The following is a 17,832-nucleotide window of genomic DNA, read 5'->3' as shown; positions in this document are numbered from 1 at the left end:
TTATTTACCAAATGAAATATATTACTCATATTCAGATAATTTAAATGTAAATCAATTAATTAATTAAAAATATAAATCAATTAAATATTATAATAAATAAATTGAATAAATAATTTTTTTAATTCTAGCATTATAGTTGCCTACATATTCCTTGTCCATTACCCTTTTTTTATCTTTTTCTTCTTCTTATTCTTCTTTTTTCTTTTTTCTTTTTTCTTTTTTCTTTTTTTTTTTTTTTGTCTTTTTTTCCTTTTCTTTTTTAATCTTCCTTAAAGCAATCCGTGACATGATCTATTCATTTTGCATACCAATATTGGGCCAAACTCAAGATTGACCAACTTCAAGTCTTCAACCACAATGGAGGCCCAATTCATGGAAAGGGTTTTTTAGGTGACAAATTCCACCTATGAAATGACGATCAAGATTTTCTTTCCTTCCCTTCCCTTTTTCTTTTTTTTTTGGTACCTTTCTTTTTGTGCTAGTAAGAGTGATAATCTGGATAAGACAGTGAGCTAGTATGCTTTGCAACAAATAATCTTAGTTTTGACTTTTTTATCCAATGTTACCATTAATTACTAAATCAGTTATTAAAAAAAAATAAGTTTTTGAAAGTTATACAATCCATTTAGTATAATATTTTATTTAATTATTAGATGAACCCCATTTAATGGTTAGGATTATTAACTAGAAATATTTATTAAATCGATTTGATATATACATATATATATATATATATATATATATATATATATATGCTACAACATATTTTAACCACAAATCACATACCTATGCTAAATAAAAAGACAATTGTTACATTTGTCACTATTGGTATTAAGGTTTGAACTCAGGATTTAAAGGTATATTTATTATTGGATTAAGCTTATGAATATAGTGGCATTAAATTATTGATAGATAAAATATATCATAATTCAAGTAGTAGCTATTGAAAAAAAAAAATCCAAAAAAACAGTTAGAATGCAAAATACAATATATGTTCCATATCCCCACATTGCGAAATGACAAATATATGTTAAACCAAAGGTTTTTTTTTCCCTAAAAATAGAATGATACCAAAATTAAAAAGAATATTCCTATAACAAAGCTGAGAAGATATATGACAGCCGGCTTTGATCCATTGAAACTATCATTTATTTTTTATTTTGTTTCCCCTTATTTTTTAAATCCAAATTTAAATTGCGTATAAAAATTTAATCGGTTCTATTAATACTATAAAAATTATTAATTACATTACAATTTTAATGATATTTTTATATTTAAAAAATACATATTAAGAGAAAGTCAAAAATATTCATGAACACTTAAACAAAATCAAATGTTACATACAATTCAATCTCCATTTCATGCTTTAGAAAAAAAATAAACCCTAAGTATGAAGTTTAATAATAAATATGGAAAGGCAGAAGAGGATTATTGGTATATGATCACTTTCAATACTGAAATTTTAAAATAAAAGATATTAGAGAGTATAACTTTTTAACCATAAACTATACTCAAAAGCCACAAATTAAAAGCCGCAAATTTTTTAGGCTCAAATTAAAATTATATATATATATATATATATATTATGTATCACATATCTATCTTTTCCATTTAGAGGACACTATATGTTCTTTGAGTACGTTGAATCACGGAGTGTAAGAGTCCTGATTGGTTGCTCTCCTTACGTCAAGAGGACTTGTGTAACTTTGCTTCTTAATGAAGTTTGATTGTTTTATTTGAAAGAATAATAATAATAATAATAATAATAAAATAAATAGAAAGATCAAAAAGCTACAATAGGATATTAGAAGCAGAAGATGTAGAGCACCTCCTTTTTTTTGTTTCCATCTGAGCAAATGATGAAATATGTTTGTTTCTTGAAAAATTTTAGTGTGTGGGACATTAAGAAAATATGTGGAGTATTTAAGGATATTAAAGATATAGAGTATTTAACTTTATTTTATTTTATTAAGACTAAAATAGAAATATTTTATAAGTGCAAAGGCAAAAACAAAATTTAATGTGGATATAGTTAAAATGTGATGCGGTCAATAATTTTTGTAGTGTGAATAAAATGATTTTATATGTATGCGAGTTCCATAACTCTCCTGAAAAAGTTTCAAACTTTAAATTTATAGCTTATAGAACTACATGTCTTTAACCACAATGAAGGCTTAAAATATTGAGTGGATTTTTCGATATGATAAATTCTACCTATGAAATGATGATCTAGATGAGAAAGTGGGATGCTATGCTTTATATGCTACTACATATTTTGACCGCATATTAGATATCTATTCTAAACAGAGTATTGATATATTTGTGTGTAATGGTATTCAATTATTTACCAAAAAAAGAGTATTGGTATTCGATAAAACCAATAGGAATTAAGATTTGAGTTATAAATATAAATTTAGATGAGTATTTATCATTGGACCAAACTTACAAATATAATGGCATCATTATCATTAATGAACAAAAAATTCATTTCCAACCAATAGCTGTTTGATTATAATTAATTGATTTTGTTTAAAACTAAAAATTTATATGATGTGAAACCATAACATGGCCCGATTAAATCACCACACCATATCAACGGTCAAGTCCATCAATAATAATCATAACAGTAACGAATAACATTAAAATAAAAAATCCTAGAATGCAAAATATAATTTATGTTGCTTATCCCCACAAAATGGCAAAGTGCTAATAAATTATGATCTCCCAAACTTTTTTTTTTTTTTTCTTTCCCCTAAAAAGAGAATGATACCCCAAATTAAAAAGAATGCTTCAATAACAAAGCCGAGAAGATACATGGCAGCCGGCTTTCCATTAAAACTATCATGTATTTGTTTTGGGCCTATAAAAAATTTTGTGCAAGTCCCACGACTATTTAAAAAGAAAAAAGTTAAAATTAAAATTTAAAAAAAAAAAAAAAAAAAAGTCTTCAATTTGTAGCTTATGGCAAAAGAACTTTCTTCCCTAAGCTAGAAATGTAATTATTTTTTGGAAGCATCTATTAGTCATTTCAAATCAACGATTGACCCAACTCCAAACGTATCTTCTTTTATCTCCAAAAATCAAACCTAAATTAGATTTTCAAATTACAATTCCTCTCCCCACATCCACAAGCGTCAAGATCTACTTCTCTCTCTCTTTCTCTCTCATCGTCAATGACAAGTAGGGCCCAATAATATTTCTGCCAAGAGAAAAAGCCTTGCCCACAAATTCTACGTGGGATTTTCTCCAAAAATTATTTAAAAAAAAAAAAAAGAATAAAGAAAATTATAATGGACTTGAAGGGTCTCTCATGAGCCCATTGACAGATGGGCAGAGCGCATCATGCTTAGCATACCACTCTTAAAGAGACATCCAGACAAGCACTGTGGTTTTAGCCCATTGGCCCCACCTAAGCCAGCCCCTCTGAGAGGGAACATTTCAAACATGTCCAATTCATATCCAATTCCTAATATTCTCTCTACCAGACAAGATCTTGCATACCTTCAGTCCCAATCCTCACCAAATCGATTCCACCTCCATACTACATCATTTACTTTCACCTTCCATTCCCTTTTCTTTTTTCTTTTTTTTTTATCTAAATATATTTACTCCAAGTAGTAATTTCCCAATCCCAATGATGTTAATGTCCTTACAATAAAAATTAAAATAAAAAATCCGGACACCGATGATCTCTGATGTGTTAATAATCGAATTCTATCATGCCCATTTTCAATTTAACATATGTTCCAAAATATAAGAATTAAAAGGATGTAAAAATAATAGACCAAAAGCAATGGGTCAACAAAGAAATTCAAAAAATAATAAAAGTAAAGACCCTTTCTAGACTGAAATTATTTTTTGATAGAAGACCTATTTTAATATTTTAATTGAAAATAAGTAGACAGACAATTTTTCTTCTTCTTCTTCTTCTTCTTTTTTTTTTTTTTTTTTTCCTTTGATTCAGAGACAAATTTGTCAATTTGAGATTCATTAAAAATGTAAGCATAAATCACAAAATCGGTTAATTAGTATTGAGCAAAAATGTGAGAATAAATCACATAAATCGGTTAATTAGTAGATCTTAATAATATTTATGTGTAAAATCATCGTCATATAAACAAACAAAATTAATAAACAAACACCAAAACAAAAACAAAAAAAAAACGCAACAAAAGCCGTTAAGCCTAACGGGCAATTGCAGTTTTGACCCAAAACGAAAATTATAAAAAAAAAAAATAAAAAAAAAAAAAGGTAGATTGCAGAGATTGTAGTATCGGTACAGGAAGCGCTTGATCTAATCAGTGATGGTGGTTTTGAGCCGTCTGATTGGAGAATCTAAGGAAATGGGAGAAGATGGTGCAGATAATGATGATGAAGGTAAAGTCGATCCAGATGATGATGGTGTTGGTGATGAAGGCGATGATAACGATGACGATGGTGATGATGATAATGAAGATGATGATGGAGAAATTGACTGTGGTGGTGACGAAGAAGATGAAAGATCCAAAGAATCTTGTAGTTTCCTCTTATTCATCATCATCATCCCACCACTCTCTTCTTCTTCTTCGTTTCCGAACCTGTACACTCTTGTCGTCATGAAATCTTTGATCCTTTTCACATCTGCTAATTTCACCGGTTTCACTATGAAATCCTCTGCTCCTTCTTCCAAACACCTAAAAAAATTTCAAATTCACAAACAAAATCAATTTACATACATATTTCTCAATCGCTATAACATTCTTTGTTTTTTTTTTTTTTTTTTTTCTGATGAAACACCTTGGAAGAAATTGAAATTTTACCTATCTATGCGCGCCAAAACGTTCTCCGATGACATTATCACCACCGGTATCTCTTTGAAAGTTGAAGATTCCTGTTCCAACATTCAAAATCACGTTAACGAAATTGTTCATTTTCTTGGTTTTGAGGAATTTGCTACTGAGAAAATGACTTATTGAATTATATTATGACCTTGATCTTCTTGAGAAGTTCATATCCAGTCATTCCAGGCATGCAATAATCGGTGATGATTAAATCCACTTTCAAACTCTAAAATTCACATATTCAAACATAAAAAAAAAAAAAAATTAAAAAAAAAAATCAGTGAAACACAGAGAGAGCGGACTGAATTTTCGAAAATGAATTTCAAAAACGAATTTAATTGTTTTTTGTTTTTTTTTTTAACTTACATGAAAATCAACAGGGGAGCTTTTCTCATCGTCCAAACCGAGGAATTGCAGAGCTCTCCTTCCACTATCCACTGCCGTCACTGCACGTTTCGTACAAATTCCCATTCAGAATTTACAACAAAAAAAAATAAATAAATAAAGGAAAAAACAAGTTATCTGAGCAAAACACACCTTTACAAGACGAAATTCTGAGCAAGCGTTCAATGACCTTGCGATCAACGAAACTATCATCGACGGCAAGAACATGAACCTCATCGGAAACATGTGGTGGTGAAACATCGCACGCCACCGCGGCGTTTACTCTCTCCGACGACCTCCTCCACCGCGAAACGAAGCCGTTCCTTGCCATATCCACAACGTGAAAAAAATAAATTCTTCAAATTACAGATACTTTTCTTCTTTTTTTCTTTTGTCTTTTTTTTCCCCCCCTCTTTCGGCTCCTAAGCGTATTTTTCTTGAACAAGAGGCAAAAGAAAACAACAGTTTTTTTTTTTTGTTTTTTTTTCTCCCCTCTCTCTGCTTCTGTGGCTAAATCATTTTATACGCTGTAATATATTTTATTTTATTATTTTGGTCTCTCTGTCACTTTGTGTGAGAGACTCTCCGTTTCTCTCTCTCTCTCTCTCTCTCTATCTTACATATATAATAAGTCACTTTCGCAAATCAAATCTTTCTCTCTCTAAGAAATCTCAAAATCTACTTTTTTTAAATTTAAGCCATAACGCTGAGATTCTGAAATCCACTTTGGTGCGATCTTCCAAATCAGAGACCAAACAAACAAAAAACCACCCCGATATCTTGCGCGGTCCGCATCGAATCGCGAGCGATTGAAAAAAACAGATCGTTTTTATTATATTTTTTGTTTTTTTTTTTTTAATTGGGGGCGATATTTTGGTCAATCTCGGAATTTGTGCACAGTAAATAAGAGTGTGGGAAGGAGTTGAGTTGACCGATAGTCAATGGAAGACCACGCCGTCAAATCCCCAATTTTAGAAATTACCGACACGAGTCCCGAACCGACGGCATTAAAAAGAGGAAAAAAAAAAAAAAAATTAACGCTTTTTTGCCGGTGACATTTACTGTTTTTGTTCGCACGAGCGTGAACGGTGAGTTTCACAAGGAAGGACGTGTCCACCCACCATGGTAAATAAAAGTTAAAATTATCAAAAGAAAATTTTTTTAAGTACTATGCACCTCAATTCTTAACTTTTTACATTTTGGTTTTTGAATTTATTTTTTTAACACTTTGACTTTTAAATTTTTATTTTTAATGCATTTGTATCTTTAAATATATTTTTTATTATGCATTTGATTTGATCCGACATTACGGAATCATATATAATTATTTAATTTTGTAATTTTATTGTTTCACTATTGCAATAAGCCCATCATATGTTTCAAATCAGGAACCACATTGTAAAAGTCTAATAATTGAAGGTCATATGTGGCGAAAAGAAAAAAAACCACCCCACTATTAATTTGAAAGAAAAAATGTCTTTTCATCTTTTTGTAATTCATTGAAAACGAAAAATTAAGGTTAATTGCTTCTTTAATATTTTAGTTTTAGAAAATTTGAATTTTTAACCATTAAAATTAAAAATGTCTCAAATTTAATTTTTAAGTTTTTATCCGTTTCATTTTTGTTTGATGAAATTATATTTTCTAACCTCAGTTAATGGTTAAAGATATTAAAATGTAAAATTTTTTAAACCAAAAGATCTTAATTATAACAAATTGAATTCTATTGTATTTTGATATTGGTTGCATAAGTCCCATAGGATGAAGTGTTAACCGCCATTGGCCAAAAATATCCAATTGGATAAAAAAAAGTGTAACAGTAAAATTTGAGATATTAAATTGCAATTAAAACTTTTTCCATTAAAAAAAAAAAGGAATTGCAATTAAAACTTTAAATCAAAAATATAATTTTGCCGAGCTAGAATACAATAAAAGTGCACGTATCCTAAAATTAATGTTTTGGGGAATCCAATTGTTTTTATTACAAAATTTATTCTTCAAAGATATCAAAAACAATGTTTATTAGCAACTTCTAGAAAATAATTTTAAGAAATATTCAAGGTAAATTATCTTGTAGGGTCAAGTTTTAGTTCAAATTAAGAACTTTGAAAATCTCGTTATTTCCACATTAAGACAACTTCAAAATGCCTAATCAAATCAGTAGGCAGTCAGATTCCCTTTTTGCCTTTTTTTTTTCTTCCCTATATTTGACATATATTTTTTATTTATTGAATTCCCTTTTCCAAATTCTTTATAATAAAAAAGATATGGTGCAGTATCCTGTGAGGTGAGCCATTCTAAAGTCCCCACCGCCTCTTCTTCCACGTGCTGCCTCGTGTTCCGTACTTTTTGTTCCTTTTTTCCTTATTTATTTTTATAATTTTATAAATAATAGTTTATTACAAAATAGTTTAGAGCACCTTAGCAATTAGTTAATTAAAATATAAATAACAATTTTATAGAATTTCTTGATCTTGATCACGATACCAATTAATAATTAAAAAAAAAAAAAAAAAAAAAAGAAAAACTTGACCAACACATGGATGGCTTGGGATTATTTTTTCTTTTCATGGCTTGATTTAAAATCGGCCGTCAATAATAGATTTACTGTGGTTATATATTTTAATAATATAAATTGTAAAAAGAACTTTTTACTCTCTCTGTATATATTTTGAAAGTTTTTTTGCTTAAAGTAAATATTTTGAAAGTTACTCTATATAAATATATTAAAATAAATTGTAACAATTTTTTTTTTTAAATTGTAATTGCTGCTATTATGAACAAGGCACATTATGGTTCTATAGAGCTGTACATTCTCAATCAAAAAAGTAGAGTCAGATTTGGTTTATATATCTAGCAAATGATAATTGTCATTTAAATTCAAAAAATGTTTTTAAATAAAAATGTGAAGTATTTAAATGTGAGAATTATGTAAGTATTTGCATTAGAACAACTATAATGCTTTATTACTCTTTATTACAATTAAAAATCATAAAGAGACAGGAAGTTGTAACTCTCTCACATTTATTACGTTTTATCACACTCCAAAAATCATAAAGAGACAGGTAGATAATAATCCTCTCACACAATTTCATTGCACTCCTACCTTATGACGTGGACACCCCACCACAATTATCAAGTCAAAGAAAAATGTAGTGCATAGCATACGCTTTTTCTTTGGCCAGAAAATTTGAAAAATTTGACATAAAGTTTTAAAATTTTGATACATAATCAAGAAAAGTAAAAATATATATGTAATATTATAATTTATGAAAACAATAATGTTAAATCTTAAATATATGAATTTATTTATTAAATGATATAGCAATATATTATTGAAAGGAAATTTTTATATAAATTAAACGTAGATAAATAAATCCTTACATACATAGATTAACCAAACTCAATACAAATTAATTAAATAAAAAAATATTACTTTTCACAATTAGTAATCATTATCAATGAAACCCACATATCTGTATAATTAGATAATTAGCTATTATTGTGGGTCCAATTTACCACCATCAAGTTTTTAATTTTGAAAAATAAAAAAATAAATGTCACCAATTAACAAAATTTTATATCATCAACTGGATTCTATTGATAATCATCAAAGGCAATCACAAATAGTAAAATTAAATTAAATATTATAAGATTATTTGATAAATAATTTAGCATCTATAATATTATTTTTATTTTCACACTTAGTTTATATATGCATATTTTTCAAATTTTAAAGAATTTAAATTAAAACTGAATCGGAAAAAGCAATAGAATAAATCATAATTGATTATTTTAAGAAAAATTCATGGTCACACTAAAAAAGCAAATGTATTGGAATTTTGATAATACAATAGGGAATGGGAAAGAATGGGTTGGGAAAGAAAGCCAAGACAAGAGAGAGAGAGAGAGAGAGAGAGAGCTGAAGAATAAATGGAATTGAGACTTTTGTTTTTACTAAAAAATGTAATTGGGATTCCCGAAGAAATCTTGTAGGGTGGGACCGGGAATTCCCTTATTCATGGTTGGACGTATGCAACCAAAATTCAAAACTTTCAGACCCTGCGTATCGAATCTGGGGTAGTCCTACTACTATACGACAATTGAATTGTCTTTCCAAACAATACAGCTCGGCAAAGTTTTGCTATTCTCACAAGCTATTTGATTTTTGATAGATGGATCTGATCTGACGTGTACTCTCCACCTGTTCACACGACTTCAACTTTTACCCACCCCTCCCACCTGGGTAATTTTCCGTACACCCTCCAGTCTAAACTTGGATAAAATTCCTTCTCTCTTTTTAACTTCAATTTTTTTTCTGTAATATAGCAGATAATAAATTATAGAGAATTTTTAAAATATAATAATAAGATTCAGTTTTTCAATTTCAACAACCCTGCCGTGCCGTTTATTTAATGGCTTCTTTTAGAAAAGTGTTTTATTCGTCCTTTTCACATTTTTGTCGCTTCTGTATAGACATTTTTCTCTGTTACATTTTCATATAAACCCATACGTGAATTACATGCCATAACAAAAATAAAATAAAATAAAATAAAAATTCTTCCTGTTATATAAAATGATATGTTAGAGGGTTTTTGGTCTGATTCTCATATATATTATACGGTAAAAGGTAGTAAAAAAATAATTATGTATAGAATATTTATTTAAAAATGAATCTGTTTAACCAAAATTAAAATAAGGAATTTCAGATATGTGTTGTTGACGCAATTTGATTTGGTGTTTTTTCTTTCTGTCATTTTAAGCATCCAACGCGGTAAAATGTGGACAATTTACTTCTTTACGATTTGCCCAAAAATTCATTTCGGTTAAGATTTCTTTTTCATCTTACTGTAAAAAGTAATTGGCAGCTTATATAAGAATATTTAAAAGAATTCCCTTTACCCAACTTATTTAATTCAAAGTTTATTAATTAGATTCATATGAAAACACTCGCTCCTAAATGTTCCCAACTCTCAGAGGAGTTTTCTATGCATCTTCCAACTCTTGATGGCACACCGACTTGTCTCTGTCTTCTTGTGATAGTTCCCAAGGATAAAAAAAGGTTCCCTGAGCCAAAATAACATTCTTTGTAATCTTTCTTGCTTTTAAAAAATTAAAAATATAAAAATTGGTAATAAATAAATAAATAAATAAATAAAAACTTTTTTTTTTTTAATAAACGACAATATTTCACTTCCTTTGTTTTTCTTTTTCTTCTCCAAATGTTTAAGATTTTAGTTCACTAGGATTTCTTCCTTTAATCGTACCAAAAACCCATTGCATGATTTCATTCTTAATTTCAACACATCGATCTATAAACATTTTTTATTTAGATATAGCTTGTTATTAGTTTTCTGAGGGTGCCAAATAGTTGGGATGTCCTGTGCTTTAATTTTTAAATTTTGATTTAGGCCATTAATTTTTAGAAATAGCTGTTTAGATTTTTAAAATAGTAATTTATTGCAAAAGTGATCCAATTCTCAATTTGGTCACGAGAATTTCTACTTACAATATTAAAAAAAAAAAAAAAAATTGTACATCTTCACATTTTAAATTGCCAAAACTACCATTTTAAATTATTACCAATGCCAGTTGGTTTAGATGGTTCGGCATTTGCTCCCTTTAAATAAGATTTGGGATTCCAGTTTTGTAAATGGGAAAAATTAACGCTGGAAGAGCTTTACATCATTGTGGTTCGATTCGACTCAATCTGGATTAGTCAAGGCTTAACCATCGAAAATATGAAATCCTATAACTTAGTCAACTCAAAAAACATGAAATCTATCATCGGGATCTAAGAACCCAAAAAAACTACCATTTTAAATTATTATTATTATTTTATAATTTTAGTTAAGAAAACAACAGCAACGCTCTCCCTTGTCAAGAGCCCACTAGAAATGGCCTGTCTAGAGATTGCCTGTGGAAAATTCCTTTTATATCGTTCCTATAGAAACAAAAAAAAAAAAAAAAAAAAAAAAAAAAAAAAATTCATAGAATCGTCCCTAAGATGCCAACGTTCATCTCTTAGAAAATGTTGGTTGCCTGAAATCGATATTATAATTTTTTTCTTAGAAAGAAAAAATAAAATGTTATAAAACAATGCTTGGTTAGGTATTGAGCTTTCATAGAAGAGTAGAGAGATTAAAGCAATGAGCTTCATAGGTAAAATCCTAATTCCAGTTCAAAAAGAAAAAAAAAAAAAAAGAGGATGATGAAAATAAAAGGTTTCTAGATAGTTTTGTTATTTTATGGCTATTTTGAAAAATATTTATAGAACTGCACCGACTCCTCTTTTAGTCAAATAAATTGCTAATGGTTTCATGCACATGGTTTTTTTTTTTTTTGTCCTTTACTTAAAGGCTATATTGCTTTCAATTATACTGTAGAAATAAGTTGTTGGTTGAAACAATTACCAATTTGTTTGGTTAAATTGGAAATTAAATATATTTATAATAAATTAAATTGCAAAACTCTCAAAATTAATAGTATTAAAATGTAATTAATCCTAATTTAATATACAAGATCAATTATTTTTCTAAAACATGTATATATATATGTTATATCGTGGGCAATTCACCAAATGCGCAATTATTATTATTATTATTAGTATTATTATTATTATTGTTATTATTATTATTATTATTATATTAAAAAGAAGGAAATATAAAGGAAACTGCAAATAGATTTCACGGGAGGACAGTCTTCCCATACATTCTAAGGCTACAAAATTATTCCTTTAGCCGTATCATAGGAGGAGAAGTTCCTACCACGATAATAAATTTTTATGTTCCAATAAAACCCTCTTTCCAAGACTACAACCTTTTCATAAATCCGTAAAAATTAAGAGGTGAAGAGCTTTTCTACTTAACTTTAATTTTTTTGATAAATTCTCTTTAAATAACAATAAACAAATAATTTTTGCAGTTAGCTTAAAAAATTAAAAGGAAAAGTACTTGGTATTTCTTTGATACAATGAAAACTAAAAAGTACAGACCTCTTACCTAATCCTATCTTTCAAAAATCCTACATCTTCAATATTAAGTGTCTTTCAACCGATATTTGATACCATTCTCTCCCTTCTCTCACACCATCATCTCCTTCCTAATCTAGTTGATCAAAATTAGGTTATTAAAACAAGTTCGGTAAGCTATGTGCAATGGCTTTATATTTGATTATGGTTGTTGCCATTTTTTGATAGGCTTTCAAAAATACCAAGCTGAAGTGGAAAGGTTTCTAGTTACCTTGCCTTCTTCCTTCTTCCTTTTTTTCCTCCTTGAGCGTTGCTATTAGATAACATTTGTCAATAGGGCGCTGGCTTGGTGACCACGCAACCTCTTAGACAGTCAAGTCAAATTGGAAACCCTCCATAGCTCTCACAAGACTCCAACTAATTTCAAAGAAAGAGAAACTAAAACAAAATGAAGGCTAGCCATCACAATGAGAAAATGAGAGAGATTTTCCCTTTTGCAAAAGAATTGCCTTCTATTTCTAAGAAAGAAGCTAGGTTTAACCTTGTTTCGAGACATCACGAGTCGAAATAACTAACACATCATATTGGATTGGAATCCAAATTGGAAATTTTGCACCTATCATATTCTAAATGTCACTGCTGATGACAAAGTCATTTTCATTTTCCTCAAAACTTCCTCATTCACATGCATTCCCACCAAATTAGGGGGATTCTAGATACGGAGAAAATCTTGAGCTGGTACAACTCCAAGCCAATTAGTGCCATGTGTTTGAAAATTTACCAGGTTAGCTCCTCATCCCAATTATTATTTATTTTTAATTTTTAATTTTTGAAATGTAAAACTTTTGCACGCGCTAATTCTATGGCTTTTTGCCTCTGCATCCCTAAGAGCCATAAACTACAGAGTACCTTTTCCGAGCCATTTGAAGCTCTTTCTCAGTTTGCCTTTCCATGGGATAAACTCCCTTCTTCTGTTTGGAATAATTTCCAATTTGAATTTGGATTAGACACACTTTAATGAAGTGAGTACCATAATAACTCTCCTTTTACATTCTTCTATATTCATATAATTTGAATTTGAAATCTTCCATGGTCATTTAACAATAAAAATTTGAAAGTTCATAAAATAAAATAAGATAAAATTTATTTAGAATTATGTGAGTGAAAAAGCAATTTTTAAACAATTTGAATTATTATTGATCCAAAATCTTAAACAATTGGAAAATAAATTTTTATTTTATTTATATTCTTTTTTAATATTCTTCTTCATATGTAGATCTATTTTTTTTAATTTATTTTATTTATATTTTTTTTAACCGAATTCAAATAAATATCAATAAATAATAACAATCTCAAAGAATTAATGGCGGGCACGGGGGAAAATTCTTTGAGTGTTATTGTTATTAACAAAGTTTTAATAGAAAATTTTTGTTCATTTTAGGGTGTGCTTTGCAAAAATTTTCACCCCCTTAAGAAAGATTTTGTTTGAAGCTCCAAAAAAGGAGTGGCCAAAAAAAGCATGAATTGAGAACCAGGCACCAGTGGCACTGAGTTTATTCACTACTTGCTTTATTTCGCTACTTCATCGCCTAATCTGAGTACCCTTTGGTCTCCGGCATCAATTACAGTGACTTTTCACCTGACGATGATCATCGCTCTCCACTTTCAATGCTTCAATATTTACTCTTTTTTTATAATAAAAAATCAAATTGGGATGATGAGTTGGCTTATGATGTGATAATTTTTTAACACATGTCAGCGAATCATTTGGAAGGAATAGTACAGCTGAGCTGGTACTACGTTGCACCCAAAATTTTCTCCTAGACACATAAATTTTCCGTTGCAGAGTATGTTTCACGAAGCCGCTGTTGTCTGTGCAATTATTTGAATTCAAATGTCACTTTCTTTGATTTTTTTTTTTAAATTAAAAAAAAAAAAAACTCCACACTTTCTTGTAGTGGGACATATAACCAAGTGCAAATTATATGTACCAATATTTTATATTAACAATTTTTTTTTTTAAAGTATTCCGTCCACTTTTTACCAATTATGTATATATAAGGACGAGTAATGGTACATGGATTATTAACTTTTTTTATTTTCTCAGTATCATCTGAGTTATTTATATCCTTTTATTCTATCTCTATGTTAATTAAAAGTATCATTTTAAAATATTTGTTAATTTAATAACAATTTTCAAAATTTGTACCAAATATAATTTTCAATTTACATAACACTAATCAATATTATTTTAAATAATTAATTATATGGAAAATTTTCTTCTGAATCATGAAGAATCAAAAGCATTTTAATTCCTAAACTTAAATGCACAACTATTGTCTATGTCTTTTTTGTTTAATTTTAAATGTAGAAATATTCGTATTCTAAACCTTTTGACCATTAGATACTTTTTTCTAAAAACATGTTTGGTTTCTAAATTACATATTACTTTAAAGACGCTTTCTTCCTTAAACTATTATACTCTTTATATTTTACTATCTAAACTTTAAAAGATGACATTACCACTTCGATTCTTTTTTTTTTTTTTTTGTCATTTCAGTACAATACATCAATTTTTTTTTAAAAACAAAATTTGGCAAAATTAAAAATATAAATATTAGTTAAAAAAAATGAAATAAAACACAATAAAATTATTTTCTAATAGTGTTACATTATTTTTGTGTATGATTAATTTTATAAAATTCATCTATTAAAATGCATATTTAGACTAAAGTTATAAAAAAAAAATTTTAACATAACACTTTTTATAGTTTAAATAGTAAAATGCAAACAATATAATAGTTTTAGAAGGTAAAGTGTATTTAACTCTTATTTATTTTTATCTTCAAAAGGTTAGGGCTGAGAGTATAAACAGCAAATTGCCAAATTCAACTGCATTTATAATTAATGTAATATTATATATATATATATATATATGTGTGTGTGTGTGTGCAGGAGCTTAATTAACGGAATCCACTTTGTGGTGTTCCAAACGATGCAATCCAATCTCCAAACAATAAAATACTCCAATCAAATACCGCCTAATAACTTTATGCACCCGAATCAGTGAAACCATAAGAAAGAATATATAACTTTTCAATAACAAAAAAAAATAAAATATATATATATATATATATATATATTAAAAAAAGGATAGTATTAAAGTTTGGTGAGGTCTTAAAGTGCATGGATTTGGTCTCCAACCCCTTGGGATACCCTACGTAGACTTGCCAAGCAAAAGTACTAGGTGTGTAGCTCCATCTGATAGGGGGGGCGCCCCTTTACAACTGTTGCCCAAAATCCTGCATGTTGCTTTTGGTGTCCCATTGTCTGTGTTTTTCCTTCTTTCTTTTTCTCTTCTGGGGGCTCTCAGAGCATCGTATTACTAGTATACTCCAACTTTGAATTTCTAATTATTGGAAACATATAAAAAAAAAAAAGAGAATACAATATATATATATATATATATATATATATAATAATTCAAATTTATTGATTTGCGAACAAATGATTAAGAATTGAAAGGGAAAAGAGATAAGCTCTATAATTTTTATTAATAAAAACTGAGAAGCCTATACTTTTCGATGCAAAAATATCCACTACTAGTAACACATAAGACAATTTTTTTTTTAATTTTTTTTTGCACATATGTATATTTATTTTAGAAATTTCACTATAATCCCCCATATTTAATTATTGTTTTATTTTAAACTATATGGGTCTGGGTGTATATGATTTATTTAAAATCTGAGGGATGTTTTTTTATTTCTCATAAATTTAAAATGGTGTAAATGAAATATTTTTTAAAATTAATATTACTATTTATCATAGGTGGTAAACATTATCAATGAGATTCATAACTTAGTAAATATTAATTGGTTGCATTTAATATATATATATATATATATATTTATTTATTTAAAATTAACAATATAATTTGAAAGAATAAATGATAAATAATAGCCTGTTAAATTGTTATGTTAATATATAGGATCTACTGATGATGGATTACCAATATGATAAATAACAATTTTCTTTTGTTAAACATACATTTTGTTAAAATTAACATGTAGCCAATAACTTTAAAAATAAAAATAAAAAATTGGTTAGGCATCGTAGATGGTTTTTTTTTTTTTTTTATGTGAATAATAAAAAAAGGTTAAAATTGTCATTTGATTAAAATATATCACTTGATTAAAGTTTGACTAGCAAAAGGGGGACTATAGTGAAATTTTCCAATATAGGATTGCATGTGCAAAAGATCCAAAACAAAGAGGCTAAAGTATAATTACGTATATCGCGCCACTTGCACCAGGCTGGTTTTATGTATTAAAATATTTGTAAAAGTTTTTCACAAATATTATTTTGTTTATTGAGTAAACAAATTTGATAATGTACAAATTATAAAAACAAATATTTACAAATTCTATATGTTTATCCATTTTTAAATTTATCCAATTAAAAACTAAAATGATTTATCAAATAACATTCCCTTTTGCCAATTATATATTCTCTTTAACCACCAACCATCCATAGAAAATTACTATAATTTTATGATGGAAATCTATCATCCATCAAGCAATATTTTTTTTCTTTAATTATTATTATTTTTTTATGTCTATTCACGTGTGCTAGGGTGTTAACCCCAAAAAAAAAAATTTAAATTAAATTAAAAAAAAAATTTGCAGAATACATATGCTGTCACATGATGGCCATGCCTATATTTATGATAGAGAACTCACGCTGTAAAATTTGTATACATATATATATATATATATATATATTTTTTTTTTTTTCAATTTTTCTTTTTGGTAAGTATATACATATTTTCTATACTTCTAGTATGAAGTGATACATGCATTTGCACTAAATATTGTGTTTTAATTTATGGTTTGAAATGTGGGAAGCAAAAAATAAAAAATAAAAAATTATGGTTTGAAATATTGTACCCAAAAATTGTTGTTGGCATATTTAAATGTTCACACGTTTGAAAAGAACTATTAAGAATTGGTTGACTTTGTAATTATGTAAAGTAAAGCTGAACGAACGAAAAGCTTACCTTTCAATCGGGTTTCTATTGAACATCACATGCGCACACGCACACACACACACACACACACACACCAACTCCCTTTTGGTCAAATGGAAAATTCTCAATTGGTGGCTATCATTGGGACCCACAGATTTTTATTGTCCAGGTCTTTGCTTTAATTCTTTTTCTTGTTTTTTTGTTTTTTTCTAAATTCTTTTAACTTTGCATGATGATCAAAATGACCATTGAGGGTGTGGGCTCACATATCGTACCAGACCATACCACTCAATTGGGTCTGGGGTACACATACTTGATTGCTATGTATGTATTATGGGTATTAATTAATTGGAAGTAGAAAAAATGGGTGTGGCTTTATGGTCTTCTTGTTATAAGTCGTGGCCGACCAACTGAACTAAACTGTATGGATCAGATCCGATATTGCATCCAAGGTTCAAAGAGAATCATAGAAACATAGACTCCAAGTTCCCACAGTGCCCTTCCCTTTATCTCCCAAAAAAGGACCCAAATCATTATTATTTTTTTTAAGGCTTGAAGATTAGAAAAAATAAAAAATAAAAAATAAAAAAAGACCGTGGTGAATGATCTTCTTTTTCCTTGGAAGATTT

At 28.2% G+C, this 17,832-nt stretch overlaps 1 protein-coding gene across 2 annotated transcripts; it reads right to left on the bottom strand.

The window, feature by feature from the left end:
* Positions 1-4,050: 4,050 nt before the first annotated feature.
* LOC107419907 (two-component response regulator ARR5) lies at positions 4,051-5,778 on the bottom strand. 2 transcript variants are annotated; one of them, XM_016028740.4, is made up of 5 exons: positions 5,358-5,766; positions 5,187-5,266; positions 4,969-5,046; positions 4,800-4,870; positions 4,051-4,673 (listed from the first exon to the last, which is right to left on the bottom strand). In XM_016028740.4, the coding sequence occupies exons 1-5, from the start codon at positions 5,533-5,535 to the stop codon at positions 4,295-4,297; spliced, it is 786 nt and encodes a 261-aa protein (XP_015884226.1). In that variant the 5' UTR covers positions 5,536-5,766; the 3' UTR covers positions 4,051-4,294. The 2 variants fall into 2 exon arrangements, with proteins under 2 accessions (XP_015884226.1, XP_015884227.1); XM_016028741.4 differs by lacking the exon at positions 4,969-5,046 and having other exon boundaries at positions 5,358-5,778.
* Between the last annotated feature and the right edge of the window lie 12,054 nt (positions 5,779-17,832).

This window comes from Ziziphus jujuba, chromosome 12, assembly GCF_031755915.1.
Source record: "Ziziphus jujuba cultivar Dongzao chromosome 12, ASM3175591v1".
NCBI classification, from domain to species: Eukaryota; Viridiplantae; Streptophyta; class Magnoliopsida; order Rosales; family Rhamnaceae; genus Ziziphus; species Ziziphus jujuba.
The sequence above is the reverse complement of the archived record's forward strand: the minus strand, read 5'-3'. Positions and strand labels throughout refer to the sequence as shown.